Source organism: Salmo salar, chromosome 11, assembly GCF_965601325.2.
Source record: "Salmo salar chromosome 11, fSalSal1, whole genome shotgun sequence".
In the NCBI taxonomy this organism is placed as follows: Eukaryota; Metazoa; Chordata; class Actinopteri; order Salmoniformes; family Salmonidae; genus Salmo; species Salmo salar.
The window spans coordinates 39,014,830-39,029,647 of NC_138301.1; the positions used below are offsets into that span (position 1 = coordinate 39,014,830).

Genomic DNA, 14,818 nt, shown 5'->3' on the forward strand with positions numbered 1-14,818 from the left:
CAGAAGACCCAGGGCTGAGAAAGATACACGGGATGAAGGGATTTTAAAGTGCAAATTAAAACACGCACAGGACTTCACGTCTGTGTTGTGGTACAGACACAATCTCAATTGAAATGTTACTTTTATGCTGCCACTTTTACAACGGCTTGCAAAAATGAAAGCCTCCTTCTTGGGTGTTGGTCTGTTCAATAAACATGTCAAATAGCAAACCATTAGCAAACCAGACAACAGAGAAGCCTAGCCTGTGTTAGACCCACTTAGTGAGGACATGGCTGCAGTGCACACGGCCCATTCTCTGTCCCCCACCTCCCCCAGAACCAGAGCAGAGACTTTAATTAGAAGTGGATAATTAGAACCATCCATCCTCGTGCAGTAAGGCTGCCTGATGATGCTCCTCTGAGGCAGTGGAAAACAGGAGAGCTGCCAGGTCCTCCACCAAGGCAGACCTGTGCTACCACAACAAGCAGGGGGAAAGAATAGGCTCCTACCTCACAGACAGACCATGGTGTATGAATTGAAGGACAAACCGAGTCTGTGATTCTCAGGCCTTTTCAGGTTCAGTAAATAAGGTGCTTCCTAAACCGACTGGTTTCGGCATTAAAGCCTTCATCAGGGTGACATCATTCACCACCATCACACAGAACAGGATCTGGTACCAGAGCAGCTGGAAGCTCACGGTGGCTAATGCAAGGTTATGACATTATATGGTGCAGCCAGCTATGACAGAACCATTACAGTTATTACATTACAACTCCATCATGACATTTTACAAGACAGACCTCTGTGCTGTTTAACAGTCAAACCATCCCCCCCTATATATAATGTATGTGAATCACTAAATAGGCCTAGCTGCCCCTATGAGATGTTCTGAGAGACAGTACAGTGCTTTCTATTTAAGGAGGACAAATGTATTTTCCGGTCACAAAAACAAGTCATCCTGCATGTTCTTCCTCCGATGAGACCTCTCAGGAACTGAGTACTGAATGGGGTTGAGGCTTCACTAACCATCCTCCTCATCACACAAATAGCCAGAACAGCATCTACGAGGTAGAAACCACAGACCACTGACTGACACTAAACTGGGTCATTCCTGTCCAGACCATTACGTAACAGTTCATATCATTTCAGGGCCCCGTTTCTCAAAACTAGAACTACCGGCACCTATAGGGTGCTGCCAAGAGTAATTCTTCTGGTGAGTTTTCCGTTGGCCTGTCCAAGAGCAGAAGAAACATTATTCTCAGCATAAACATACCAGATAGGCTGCCATGTTACGCATCAGGGTTCGTAACAGAGTTACGTTCAGACTCGAGAGGTGTTGGACTGAGAGAGAAGCTGTTCATCCTCAAATGGTTAGCATGGTCTGTATGCAACATGGCCTAACGCTCTTTACACAACATTCACATTTCCTTCCAAGGAAACACACATACTGTACAGATGCAGTGGGCCTTCCTGCTCTTCACAGATATTTCATCAAACGGGTGTAAGCATAGGCCTGTGCATTAAGGCTTACACTTCAAATATTTGCCTACAGGCAGTTCCTTGCTCACCATGACATCTTGACAAATCCTACAGACTGGTGAGGGCTCAATCCTAACCCAGCCTCACCAGGACTGATAACAATGTGTGAGATGTTCACAAACTCATACAGACAATTATTGATTTTTTTCCCGCCTCATTGTGTTGCAGTCTGTTTTCAGAACACTGTTTCCTTTCCCAGGCTGAGGGGACGTGAGCGGGCTACCCCCTGCCAGTAATGCTGTGGGGTCACATTTTTTCACAGGTCGTGGTATGCGGCTCCTGAACGAGCAGGATGTTAGGCAATAGAGAAGACATATCCTTGCCTGACCTCAGAAGGGCGTTTTTGTCATGGTAGGTCTGCACGATATGGGCAAAAAAATATATTGTGAATGTTTTATTTTATTATTGCGATTGTGATTTGGCTTGTGATAAAAATACAAACACTTGGGTAAACTGTTAGAATCATAGAAAAAACATTATTTCTTTTAAAAGGTAAAGTGGACCACAGCATCGTTCTTGTTCGGAACAATCTGTTGACTGCATTTGACCTAACAGAACAGAGTGCAAACTTAGTGGATGTAAGGGGAGGAACTCCTTGAGTGACAGGGCAGCCTTGGTGTGTGTGGAAAGCAGCCGCAGGAGAAAAACAAGAGTCAACTAGAAAAACGGATCTTACACACGGCTGAGTGGCATTTCAAAATATTGCATGTGATACGGATATTGAACATGTCCGTATTGTGATTTCAATATAACATCGATTCATTGTGCAGCCCTACCTCATGGTAGCCTATGTGTGGACACCAGAGAATTAGATTTCATTATATTCATTGTGCAGCCCTACCTCATGGTAGCCTATGTGTGGACACCAGAGAATTAGATTTCATTATATTCATTGTGCAGCCCTACCTCATGGTAGCCTATGTGTGGACACCAGAGAATTAGATTTCATTAGATTCATTGTGCAGCCCTACCTCATGGTAGCCTATGTGTGGACACCAGAGAATTAGATTTCATTAGATTCATTGTGCAGCCCTACCTCATGGTAGCCTATGTGTGGACACCAGAGAATTAGATTTCATTAGATTCATTGTGCAGCCCTACCTCATGGTAGCCTATGTGTGGACACCAGAGAATTAGATTTCATTAGATTCATTGTGCAGCCCTACCTCATGGTAGCCTATGTGTGGACACCAGAGAATTAGATTTCATTATATTCATTGTGCAGCCCTACCTCATGGTAGCCTATGTGTGGACACCAGAGAATTAGATTTCATTAGATTCATTGTGCAGCCCTACCTCATGGTAGCCTATGTGTGGCCACCAGAGAATTAGATTTCATTAGATTCATTGTGCAGCCCTACCTCATGGTAGCCTATGTGTGGACACCAGAGAATTAGATTTCATTAGATTCATTGTGCAGCCCTACCTCATGGTAGCCTATGTGTGGACACCAGAGAATTAGATTTCATTAGATTCATTGTGCAGCCCTACCTCATGGTAGCCTATGTGTGGACACCAGAGAATTAGATTTCAAGATGATCTCAGCTCCCTACCAGAAGCTCCAGCATATCTGGGAGGATATGTCATTACTGTTAAACTTTAAGGATTTACTGTCAGAATTTGATCATCCTGGCTTCTCCTGCGCTGACTCACCGACTTATTATAGACCTTCTGTATTGTACACAAACAACCCAGCATTGAATGTGTAACCCTCCATCTCCAAGCTCGGTGGACACTGACCTGTAGTAGCGGGACTGGAGGTATGTGGAGCACACAGCCTTGGACACGTGGCTGGCTGAACCAAAGTCTATCACCTTCACCCTGTAGGGCTGCCTGACAGGGTCCACCAGCATAATGTTCTCCGGCTTTAGGTCAGCGTGGATCAGGCCCATGGTCTTCAACTTCCTCAGGGCCGTGGCCACCTGCTGCAGCACGGGCCGGATCACCTTCAGCGGCAGCGGGCTGAACTTGTTCTGCTTGAGGAAGTCATAGAGGTTCTGCTCCAGCATCTCAAACACCAGGCACGTGTGGCTGCGGTGCTGGAAGCACTCGAAGGCCCGCACCAGGTTGTGCTCATCCGCGTTCTCCCCGCTCAGTCGGGCTAGAATGCCCACCTCTATCTGGCCCTGGCGTGCGTATGACGGGTGGTTCTTCAGGATCTTCACCGCCACCACCTCCCCAGTACCCCTCTTCCAGCACTTTACCACCTGTCCGAAGGTGCCGCGGCCCAGGAAGTCCAGCACCTCGTACGTGTTCTTCATGGAGCACAGGACCTCGTGCTGCACCAGCTGGTAGTCCCCGTCACCCCCTCCTGCTCCGCCCGCCGCTCCCTGTTTGGTTGGGGGTCCTCCTCCGCCCCCTACAGCCGTGGGCGCGGGCAACCCAGCTGGATTCCCCCCATTGGTCGTTTGCATCATGGCTGGCAACATGGACAGGTCCTCCACTATCTGCATGGCGCTCCCGCGGTTATCAAGCTCCTCGCTCTTACGTTTCAGCCCACATCGCTGAGCGCTGTCAGCCAAGTTCAAACCTCCACAATCGCCCTCTTCCCAGTCAACTTCTGTCTCTTCCTTCCTACCTCCTCCTCTACCTTCCTCCCCCCTTCCCCCTCCTCCTGTCGCTCCACTACTGCTGCCTCCCCTGTCTCTGTCCGTCTGCTTCTGCCCCTTGCCCTGCCAGGGGACTGGCCCTGTGTCCTGGGGCTGCTGGGCCTCCGCCGGGCCTGTTCCTCCTGTTCCGTTCTGCTTTCTCCGTACCCCACGCACGGCCACCGTCTGTACAGGGAACTCCTGCCCGCCGCCACACGTTCTCTCGCCCGCTGCAGAGTCTCGGGTCGCAAAGGAGGGAGCGAGTCTGATCGGGTGCGCTATGCCAAGGGTTCTGCCGTTCAGAGAAGTCCACGGTTGGGCTCTCTCATGGTACACACAGCTGCTGGGCTCCACTTTGACTTTCTTCACGCTGCAAAAGGCACTAGTCTGGGTTTGATAAATGTGTGGTGGGTAGATCCAGACTTGTGAGGCCATACCTGGACAGAGACATTCAAAAGAGGAGAAAGACAATGTTAGCATATTATCAAAGCTTGATCAACCTACTTAGGGAAGGTCGTTTTGATGCTCACACCCACACAACATCTAAAACATTAAACACCAACTGTAAAAGGTACTCACTATAGCGTTAATGCAAAGAGCAGTGTGAAAGGTCAAAGTGTCCTATGTGAATCAATTTCACCACGGACATGACATAATGTGATTTCAGTTAGGTCAACGAGGTAAGTGTCTATGAGGGGATGTCAATTGAAATAAAATGACACTGGGCCTAAATAAATGTAGGTGTATTTTCATGTCTTCCTGTTGGATGAGAAAGTCCAGTCTGCATAGTGATATACAAAGACCATGTCAACAAATGACTGGAGGCTGCCGATTGGCTGATTGATTTGCATAGTGAAAAGGTGACCTTTCCAGTTGTTCTGAACAAGCTGCGCCCCCCCCCCCCCCCCCCACACACACACACCCCCCCCCGTGGTAACAAACTCTTCACTATACAGGCTAGCCTAATAACGTGCAGATATTCTCCTGTTTTTATCCTTCTGATTAAATCTTGTTTTCATTAACACAAGACAGAAGCTTGAACGCTTCACTGCTGCATTTGTGCTCGTACTGGAAGGCTTTATATCATGGTGCCATTTCTCAAGAGAACGATGGAAAAGTACTGGGAGGGGGCCATTTTTTCCAAAGCCTGCTCACTCTGAATGTTTGCATGTGCAATTGCATAATAGCAACACAAAAGTCAGCAACACAGCCCCTCCATTAAGACATAGTGAATGGAGATAAGTGCATTGGCAAGATTTTGTCTTGTTGCTTGGTTATATTTGCTGAGTTCAGAAAGAACAACCAGAGGCTTCCACACTGCTCTCATAATGACACTTGCATCAGTCAAGGGATGACATCACAGCTGACCTTCAGCCCGTTACAACCCCACACCAAACACCTCTGCAGAAAGAAACCCCACTCCCACCACAGCCAGAGACACCAAGCTGACCAATCAAGCGCCTAGCAGAGGGAAGAAGATACGCTCCGGTGGAGTGTTCTAGAACACCCTCACCATTCTGGCCTCATCCAATGGAGCCCCCCTACCACCTCCACCGTAGGGGATGACTAACTTCTCAAAAAGGGTTTGGATGACCTTTCCCTGCCGTTACCATGCATCCCACAGCGGGTCTCTAGGCAACCGATGTGTTCGAAGAAAGTGGTAGAGAGCGAGAGAGAGAGAGTCTCAGAGAGAAGTGGGGGGGGGGGGGGGGGGGGGGAGCAGAGCCCTAGCATCAGGTCTGCATGCCAGCCAGCCCCTCTCACATTACACAGCTCAGAGAGGAACGCTCCTCCCTCACCCCCCTCTCTCATTTTGAGAGAAAAAAGAAAAACAAGAAGCGACGCCATCCCAGCGAATACCATTGAAAATATTTGGAAATTGGATGAGGTCTTTGGGCTTGGGCTGGTGAGGGACTAGGATAACGTGATACGTTTTTATTCATATTCTGTGGGATTTTGGGGGGGTGTCTAAAGAGAGGTGGCAGCTGTGGCAGGCGGCAGGGCGCCCTGGCACAGTGACCTTATCAGAATAGCTGTCCGTGTGCCCTGCCGGAGAGCCCACGACCTACTTCCTTTCATCTGGAGCCCATCCAGTGACATCAAAGTGGCTCTTCCCTGTTGGCTCTTTGACTATAAATCAACGGTGCATTCACCTTGACGGATTTAGATGCAGAGCATGCCTCGTCCCAAAGCCCCGTCGCTAGACTGTTTAGAGCTTCCAAAAGACAACCCCCTGTCTCACAAATAAGACTGTGGGTGGTGATTCAGAGAGGGGCACACTGTCGAGTAGACAGCACCTCTCCTAAATGAGAAGAAAATAATTGTTCCCAAATTACACCTTCCAGATTTAGTGGAAGGAGCTATAATTACAGGTGCCAAATGAGAGAACAAACACCTTCCTCTCAAGGCCCCAACTTTTCAACGATAGCAGGCACATGCGGCTCAATAGCCAAGAATCAAAACTAACTTTCCTAGTCATTGCCTACCTGTCTTCACTCTCATTCTCCTCCATGTTAGGAGATGTTGTCCTCTTTCTGAAGTTCAGTGAGGCACACCCTGATGATTCCCTCCCATGGGAGTTATTAGGAGGACGGGCAGAGAGCTACAGTATACAGTCTGCCTGGGTTGTGCTCAGCAGCAGCAGTGCAAAGCAAAAGGGAACTTCAGAAGTGCGCACTATTCAACAGGCTGCAATCACGTGCTCGCAGAAAGGGGAGCCTGCCAATTCCTGACTCTAGACTGACGAGGCAGGCAACACTGGGTAGCTTCTGGACTGCTTGTTGTTTCAGCTTTTCTACACACACCTTTTAGGCTTTAGCTTTATTCAGAGGTTGGCCTTGCTAGCAGGCCAATCGGAGAGGTTGGCCTTGCTAGCAGGCCAATCGGAGAGGTTGGCCTTGCTAGCAGGCCAATCGGAGAGGTTGGCCTTGCTAGCAGGCCAATCGGAGAGGTTGGCCTTGCTAGCAGGCCAATCGGAGAGGTTGGCCTTGCTAGCAGGCCAATCGGAGAGGTTGGCCTTGCTAGCAGGCCAATCGGAGAGGGAATTTTCAAAATAAGAGCTTAACAAAATATTGTTAATAATAGTGTGCTGCTATCTTCCAGTCACTAATGCAGGGTGTCAAACTCAGTCCACGGAGGGCCTAGTGTTCCCTTTCAATTAAGACCTAGACAGACCGCTGAGGGGAGTTTGCTAACTAATTAGTGGCCTTAATCCATCAAAATCAAGTACAAAGGAGGAGGGAAAACCCCCAAATATTAGGCCCACTGTAGAATGAGTTTGACACATGTGCACTAATGTGATGAGGCACAGATTAGGGTAAGGTTGGTCAGAATAAGACCAAGTAACCATTTTCCATCAACATAGTGTTCAGAACAAGCTCACACTAGAGTGGTAGGATGAGAACAGGAAATGGCTTTTGGCCCCGGTGGCCTACAAGCTGAGACTAACCCAGTTCCTAACAGGGCAGTCAATGATTACGTAATCTAACAAGTAACTCAAAGGGATGCATTTAGTTTTGAATGACGCTGTCACATCTATTGGCACCACAACAAGGCTTTCAGTCAGAGAATTAAGACAGGTCATCAAACAAAAGTAGAGGCAATTCCATTTTGAATAGGCCATTTCAAATCCAATTGAAATATTCCCTGTTTGGCCTTTACATTACAGAAATGTCCCAAAGGAACGCTCCATTAAATTCCTGAATTGAAATGAAGGCACATGGAATCCACCCCAACGCTGGTTATTGCTTGTCATGACTGGCAGAAAGCAGCTTGGTCCTAAGAGAAGGCCATGGAGCTCTCCACAGCTGTGTTGTGTCACCACAGAGAACACTTCATTGTGTGCACCATGTCCTGCTGTTCCTACAGTATGGAAAACAACCAAATCGCACAGTAATCAGCAACACATCAATACTGGCCGCTCCCCTCTCCTAATGTTCTGTATAGCCAGCCAATGACGTTAGACCTCAGCAACTGACACAGTCAAACCCTGATACAGATAAGGTTATCTAAAACATTAACCAACCTTTACCCCTCCTTCAACTACCGCCATACTATACATGACCTCTGCTCTGCCAAGAAGGGGAGGCTAGTCATAACCTGCAGGGGTTAGGTGACTGCACAGGCCCACTGAGTATTACAGAGGCCATCACATCGATCTCAGGCAGGAGAGCGCTAGCTTACAGGAAATGATGCTGCTCTCCTCATTTGGCCCCCCGGGGCAGGAGCAGACAGGTTGGCGGTGCTTTCTGGAAGAAAACCAGAATAAAAAAAACTCTCCATTTCTCAAAAGAACATTTGACTCCCTGCGCCCTGTCGCTGACAGTGGCAGACCATTACTGCCTGAACCAAGGGAGAAAACAGATGGTAAGAGGGTGAGACTGGACTGCTGTGGAGCCTGAGGTAGTAGCTCTGGTGCAAGATAGATAGATAGAGCTCCAGGAAGGGTGGTGTCCAGTTTACTGGCCTGACTAGTGGCCCACGCTGTGCAAATATTAACTCAGCGGCCATCCTAGTGTCTGTCTGACCAACACCAGTGACCGGGAGAGGTACAGAGGGAGCGAGAGGCCAAATAGCTGCTCTGCTTGAAGAAAAAACACAGAACATAGGAAACACAACTGGGCTCCTCAAAACAACTCTCAACCACTGTGGCAGAACAGTAGATCTGTTGAGATTAAAAGACACATCAAGTAAAGGAATAAAAGCAAAAAACATCCCAAAGTTTAATGCTAGGCCAAACTGTCAATCACTAGGCCTAATTTAGACTAATGGCAAAATCCCTCTCAGCTGACAGAGTTGTACTAAATGATGTCTTTACTCTAAAATAAGTAGCCTGTGTCGTCAGTTTAGACAAAGTACTGACCGTTTCACATGAGCAGCCAAGCTTCCAGTCTCCCCGGTCTGAATGAGACCATGTGGTGGAAAAACACAGCAATCCTTGGCTGCACTCGGGCTAACTGCTCAAATCCCCTGGCTTCCGCTTACTCAGACAACAAAGTTTCCAGAATCCTTCTTCAACAAACCGGCAGACATTTAAAAGAGAAGAAAACATGCGTAAAGTCCGACCACAGGAAATGCGGGGCTGTCACAAACCACTGTGGAGGGCCCAGCCTCCTCCAGAAAATCTGCTCAATGGAAAGTACCACACAGACTGTGTTGATAACAACGGTAGGTCTGTGAGCCACCGCTCCAGCCCCTATTCTTAGCAGGCAGATAAGGCCTGTCCTATTCCTCCGACTGCTCTACACAATCAGGCCCTATGGTGCCGTTTGGTGACAGGGCACCGAGAACCAGGCCTTTGAGACACAATAATGCTATCAAGCAGTGACCATTTTCTCTGTAAATGGGCTTTTTGTGTGAAACATCAAACTGATAAACTAGCGGCGCTATAAGTGGACAGTGTATACTCCGTTCTTAAACACCCTTCCCCTCTCTAACAGTGGTCCAAGGCTTCTGGGACAAAAGGCCACTGATGACGACTGGAGGCGCTTTCATTTAGCAGAGCCTACAGAGTGTCAGCTGCAGGGCCCTGGATATTATTACCTCCTGAAGCCCGATACGCCCCCGTCGTCATGTTACATCACTCAGAGCTGCTGGGGGTTTTCAGCAGCCTTCAGCTCAAAGTAATTGCTCATGGTTGACCTTTGAACCGGGCGGGAATTAAATTGAGGGGTCGAAAAAAATATAGAGAACACACCTGTCCTCAGACCAAATGCCCCAGTGTGGGGAGAGGAAGAAACTGTTTTGCCCGAGATGTGAAAAGAAGCAGGGCGAGAGAACTATAACAGCCCATACTGGTGGAAAAACTAATTAAACAAATAGTGGAAAACACATCGCCATGTTAAGGAGCGCAAGTAGGCTTAGTTGGGTTTGAGGCAGTAACAGGGTGCAAAGACACCCCGACTTTAAGAAAGCCTACCCTAGGGGATGTTCTCCAAATGGGGATCTAGGCCTTTACAAAGCACATCTCTCTAGCGTGTCCCGCACACCAGTTATATTGCAAGCACAACCAAAATGTCAGTGGACCTGGTGGTTGGGGAAGAGAATGTATAGCACACAGTTCTGCCACACAGTAAAACTCAATTTGGCTCTCCAGCTCTACAGGTCAAGCGGCTCCAGCCCGCCCCGGTCCCCAGGCAGCCCCGGTCCCCAGCCCGCCCCGGGCTCCTCAATGTATGTGCCGTGGAAGATACAAAAAAAGCCCAAACCCTTCAGCAGCAAACAGAAGAACAGAGAAAACAGGAACGAGGCTGTAATTTCACTTAGAAAAGAAATGAACCCCAAGACCAAACAAATTGCTCTGAAAGTTGGCTACATTTGGATCTATCTTATAAAGTGTTTCTTTATTTACGTTTTCTATATGTTGTAAGCAATAAAATCGATATAAAGAGGTGTTTCATTAGTAAAGGCCTTCGGGCTTTCAGCATCTTGTCAGAATCAAGGAGATAAGATACTGGGCCTGACAAAGCAAAGAAACAGTGCAGGAGTCTCAAAGAATTGCTCTCATAAAAGACTGGAGGAACATTTCAGCTGAAAACGCTCTCTCAGGGATAGTCCATCAACAACTGTCCAGCATCTCAACCCTGAGTGACTAGAGAACGACACCCAGATACCTTCCCAGAATATATCCCTGGCCTCCCCATGTAGGTTGAAGGGCAAATGTTATCATGATGTCTATCAGACTTTCGACATTGCTTATGTTCCTATAATCCAACATAACACAAAAATGAGTTTCTCACCTCGGAACCATGTTTGGCTAGGACTCAAGTTCAGCACATAATCATAAAGGCAAAGCCCTTCGTAAAACTCAGTCAGCCCATGGGGGATTTCATTTTGGTGCTCCAAATGGAAAACAGACGACGTGTAATGTTGTCAGCAGCACATGCTCAGATGGATGGTCTACAGGTAGGATAGTCTATCTGCTGTCCTCCCTGGAAAGACAGCAGAGACTCAGAGGCTGTCCGTCTCACCGCTGACACCACACCAGATGCTTAGTGGCTGGCTGGCTGCCCAACACACGGACACAGGTGCAGTAACCCTACACTACTCAGCATCCTTAGTGTACCCTGAAATGGAGCACCTGAACACCCCAGCAGTGACTACCTCAACTACAAAACACCTGAAGAACGACCTACACAACCACTTGCAGCTTATTTAGGCCCATCAGTCAAAGTTGGGTTATTTAGGCCCATCAGTCAAAGTTGGGTTATTTAGGCCCATCAGTCAAAGTTGGGTTATTTAGGCCCATCAGTCAAAGTTGGGTTATTTAGGCCCATCAGTCAAAGTTGGGTTATTTAGGCCCATCAGTCAAAGTTGGGTTATCTATCCTCTTTGAATTTAAATTAGAATTTAAATTTCGAACTCTGTGTCTCTTCAGTAATTAGGAGTGAACCACTAAGGGTCTGGGCAAGCATGTGCCCTATGCCTCTTCAAAGACTACGGTCATATGGTCTTTTATGGGCTTGTCTTGTGAGTGGAGGACTGCTAAAACAGACAGCCTTAAGGGCACAGATAAAGCATCATGAGGTCCCGTGCTCCAGAACATAGATAAAGCCTCTAACAGCATGGACAGTCACATTCAACAGTCACAGCAGAATGACGTGGCGTGTTTTGAGTGAGTGAGTGGTCACGTGGCACAAACACAGCAGCAAGTCCCTTCCAAAACATACTACTGGCTGATAAACGCTAATGGATAAACAAAAGCTGATGTGCAACAAACTGCATACAGCGTGCCTCACTTAGACAGGGGAGACCAACAAACTGCATACAGCGTGCCTCACTTAGACAGGGGAGACCAACAAACTGCATACAGCGTGCCTCACTTAGACAGGGGAGACCAACAAACTGCATACAGCGTGCCTCACTTAGACAGGGGAGACCAACAAACTGCATACAGCGTGCCTCACTTAGACAGGGGAGACCAACAAACTGCATACAGCGTGCCTCACTTAGACAGGGGAGACCAACAAACTGCATACAGCGTGCCTCACTTAGACAGGGGAGACCAACAAACTGCATACAGCGTGCCTCACTTAGACAGGGGAGACCAACAAACTGCATACAGCGTGCCTCACTTAGACAGGGGAGACCAACAAACTGCATACAGCGTGCCTCACTTAGACAGGGGAGACCAACAAACTGCATACAGCGTGCCTCACTTAGACAGGGGAGACCAACAAACTGCATACAGCGTGCCTCACTTAGACAGGGGAGACCAACAAACTGCATACAGCGTGCCTCACTTAGACAGGGGAGACCAACAAACTGCATACAGCGTGCCTCACTTAGACAGGGGAGACCAACAAACTGCATAGAGCGTGCCTCACTTAGACAGGGGAGACCAACAAACTGCATACAGCGTGCCTCAGACAGGGGAGACCAACAAACTGCACACAGCGTGCCTCACTTAGACAGGGGAGACCAACAAACTGCATACAGCGTGCCTCACTTAGACAGGGGAGACCAACAAATTGAGTGCAGGGCAGGTCAATACAGGGAGGTGACACACTGGACCAGTATAAATCTGCCTCAATGGGAGAGAACAGTCAAATGCTCAACATACAGCAGCTTATGTAGACACTGGTGGGTGTGGAGCTTCTGTACGCATTAAGGACCATATCACCTCCACCTCACCAGCCACCTTAGACCCATTACAATTCACATATCACCTCACCAGCCACCTTAGACCCATTACAATTCACATATCACCTCCAGCTCACCAGCCACCTTAGACCCATTACAATTCACATACCACCTCACCAGCCACCTTAGACCCATTACAATTCACATATCACCACCACCTCACCAGCCACCTTAGACCCATTACAATTCACATATCACCTCCAGCTCACCAGCCACCTTAGACCCACTACAATTCACATATCACCTCCACCTCACCAGCCACCTTAGACCCACTACAATTCACCTCAAAATATTCACGGACAACGCAATCGCTGTTGCACTGCACACTGCCCTTTCCCACCTGGAAGAGAAATACCTATGTAAGGATTCTGTTCATCGACTACAGCTCAGCCATCAACACCATAGTACTCTCCAAGCTCATCACTAAGCTCAGAGCCCTGGGTCTGAACCCCTCCGTGTGCAACTGGGTCCTGGACTTCCTGATGGGCCGACTCCAAGTGGTGAAGGTAGGCAACAACACCTCTGCCAGGCTGATCCTCAACACGCTCAGCCTCCTGTTTTACTCATGACAGCGTGGTCACACATCTCCAACTCAATCATCAAGTTTGCTGACGACACAACAGTGGTAGACCTGATTACCAACAACGATGAGAGCCTACAGGGAGGATGTGAGAACTCTGGCAGAGTGGTGCCAGGAAAATAACATGTACCTCAACAACTAAGCAGCTGATCATGAACTACTGGAGACAGTGGAGAGAACACGCCCCCATCCACATCAACGGAGAGGATCAAAAGTTTAAAATTCCTCAGTGCACATCACTGACAACCTGAAATGGTCCCTTTACACTAGAGGTCGACCGATTAAAATCGGAATGGACAATTAATTAGGGCCAATTTCAAGTTTTCATAACAATCGGACATCGGTATTTTTGGACACCGATTTGCCAATTTTTTATTTAACTAGGCAAGTCAGTTAAGAACACATTTTTATTTTCAATGACGGCCTAGGAATGGTGGGTTAACTGCCTTGTTCAGGGGCAGAACGACAGATTTTTACCTTGTCAGCTCGGGGATTCGTTTTTGCAACCTTCCGGTTACTAGTCCAACGCTCTAACCACCTGCCTTACATTGCACTCCACGAGGAGCCTGCGTGGCAGGCTGAATACCTGTTACGTGAGGGCAGCAAGAAGCCAAGGTAAGTTGCTAGCTAGCATTAAACTTATCTTATAAAAAACAATCAATCTTAACATAATCACTAGTTAACTACACATGGTTGATGATATTACTAGTTTATCTAGCATGTATTGCGTTGCATATAATCGATGCGGTGCCTGTTAATTTCTCATTGAATCACAGCCTACTTCGACAAACGGGTGATGATTTAACAAGCGCATTTGCGAAAAAAAGCACTGTCGTTGCACCAATGTAGCTAACCATAAACATCAATGCCTTTAAATTCAATACACAAGTATATATTTTTAAACCTGCATATTTAGTTAATATTATCTGCTAACATGAATTTCTTATAACTAGGGAAATTGTGTCACTTCTCTTGCGTTCCGTGCAAGCAGTCAGGGTATATGCAGCAGTTTGGGACGCCTGGCTCATTGCAAACTGTGTGAAGTCTATTTATTCCTAACAAAGGCCGTAATTAATTTGCCAGAATTGTACATAATTATGACATAACATTGAAGGTTGTGCAATGTAACAGCAATATTTAGACTTAGGGATGCCAACCGTTAGATAAAATACAGAACGGTTCCGTATTTCACTGAAAGAATAAACGTTTTGTTTTCAAAATGATAGTTTCCGGATTCGACCATTTTAATGACCAAAAGCTCGTATTTCAAAAAGCTTGTGTGTTATTATGATATAATTAAGTCCATGATTTGATAGAGCAGTCTGACTGAGCGATGGTAGGCACCAGCAGGCTCGTAAGCATTCATTCAAACAGCACTTATGTGCGTTTGCCAGCAGCTCTTCACAATGCTTCAAGCATTGTGCTGTTTATGACTTCAAGCCTATCAACTCCCGAGATTAGGCTGGTGTACCCGATGTGAAATGGCTAGCTA

General features: G+C 47.5%; 1 protein-coding gene across 6 annotated transcripts in view; it reads right to left on the reverse strand.

Moving 5' to 3' along the window:
- The window catches only part of LOC106562738 (homeodomain-interacting protein kinase 3-like), a 79,753-nt gene that overhangs the window by 59,645 nt on the left and 5,290 nt on the right, over positions 1-14,818 (reverse strand). For 4 of the 6 annotated variants that reach the window (XM_045689502.2, XM_045689500.2, XM_045689498.2 and 1 more), the window contains exons 1-2: positions 6,593-6,755; positions 3,259-4,543 (exon numbers count right to left, since the gene is read on the reverse strand). In XM_045689502.2, the coding sequence (XP_045545458.1) occupies positions 3,259-4,543; positions 6,593-6,608 (1,301 nt within the window). In that variant the 5' untranslated portion in view covers positions 6,609-6,755. Of the gene's footprint in view, positions 1-3,258; positions 4,544-6,592; positions 6,757-14,818 lie in introns of those variants that run through there. The other 2 variants (XM_045689501.2, XM_045689499.2) reach the window with 2 other exon arrangements.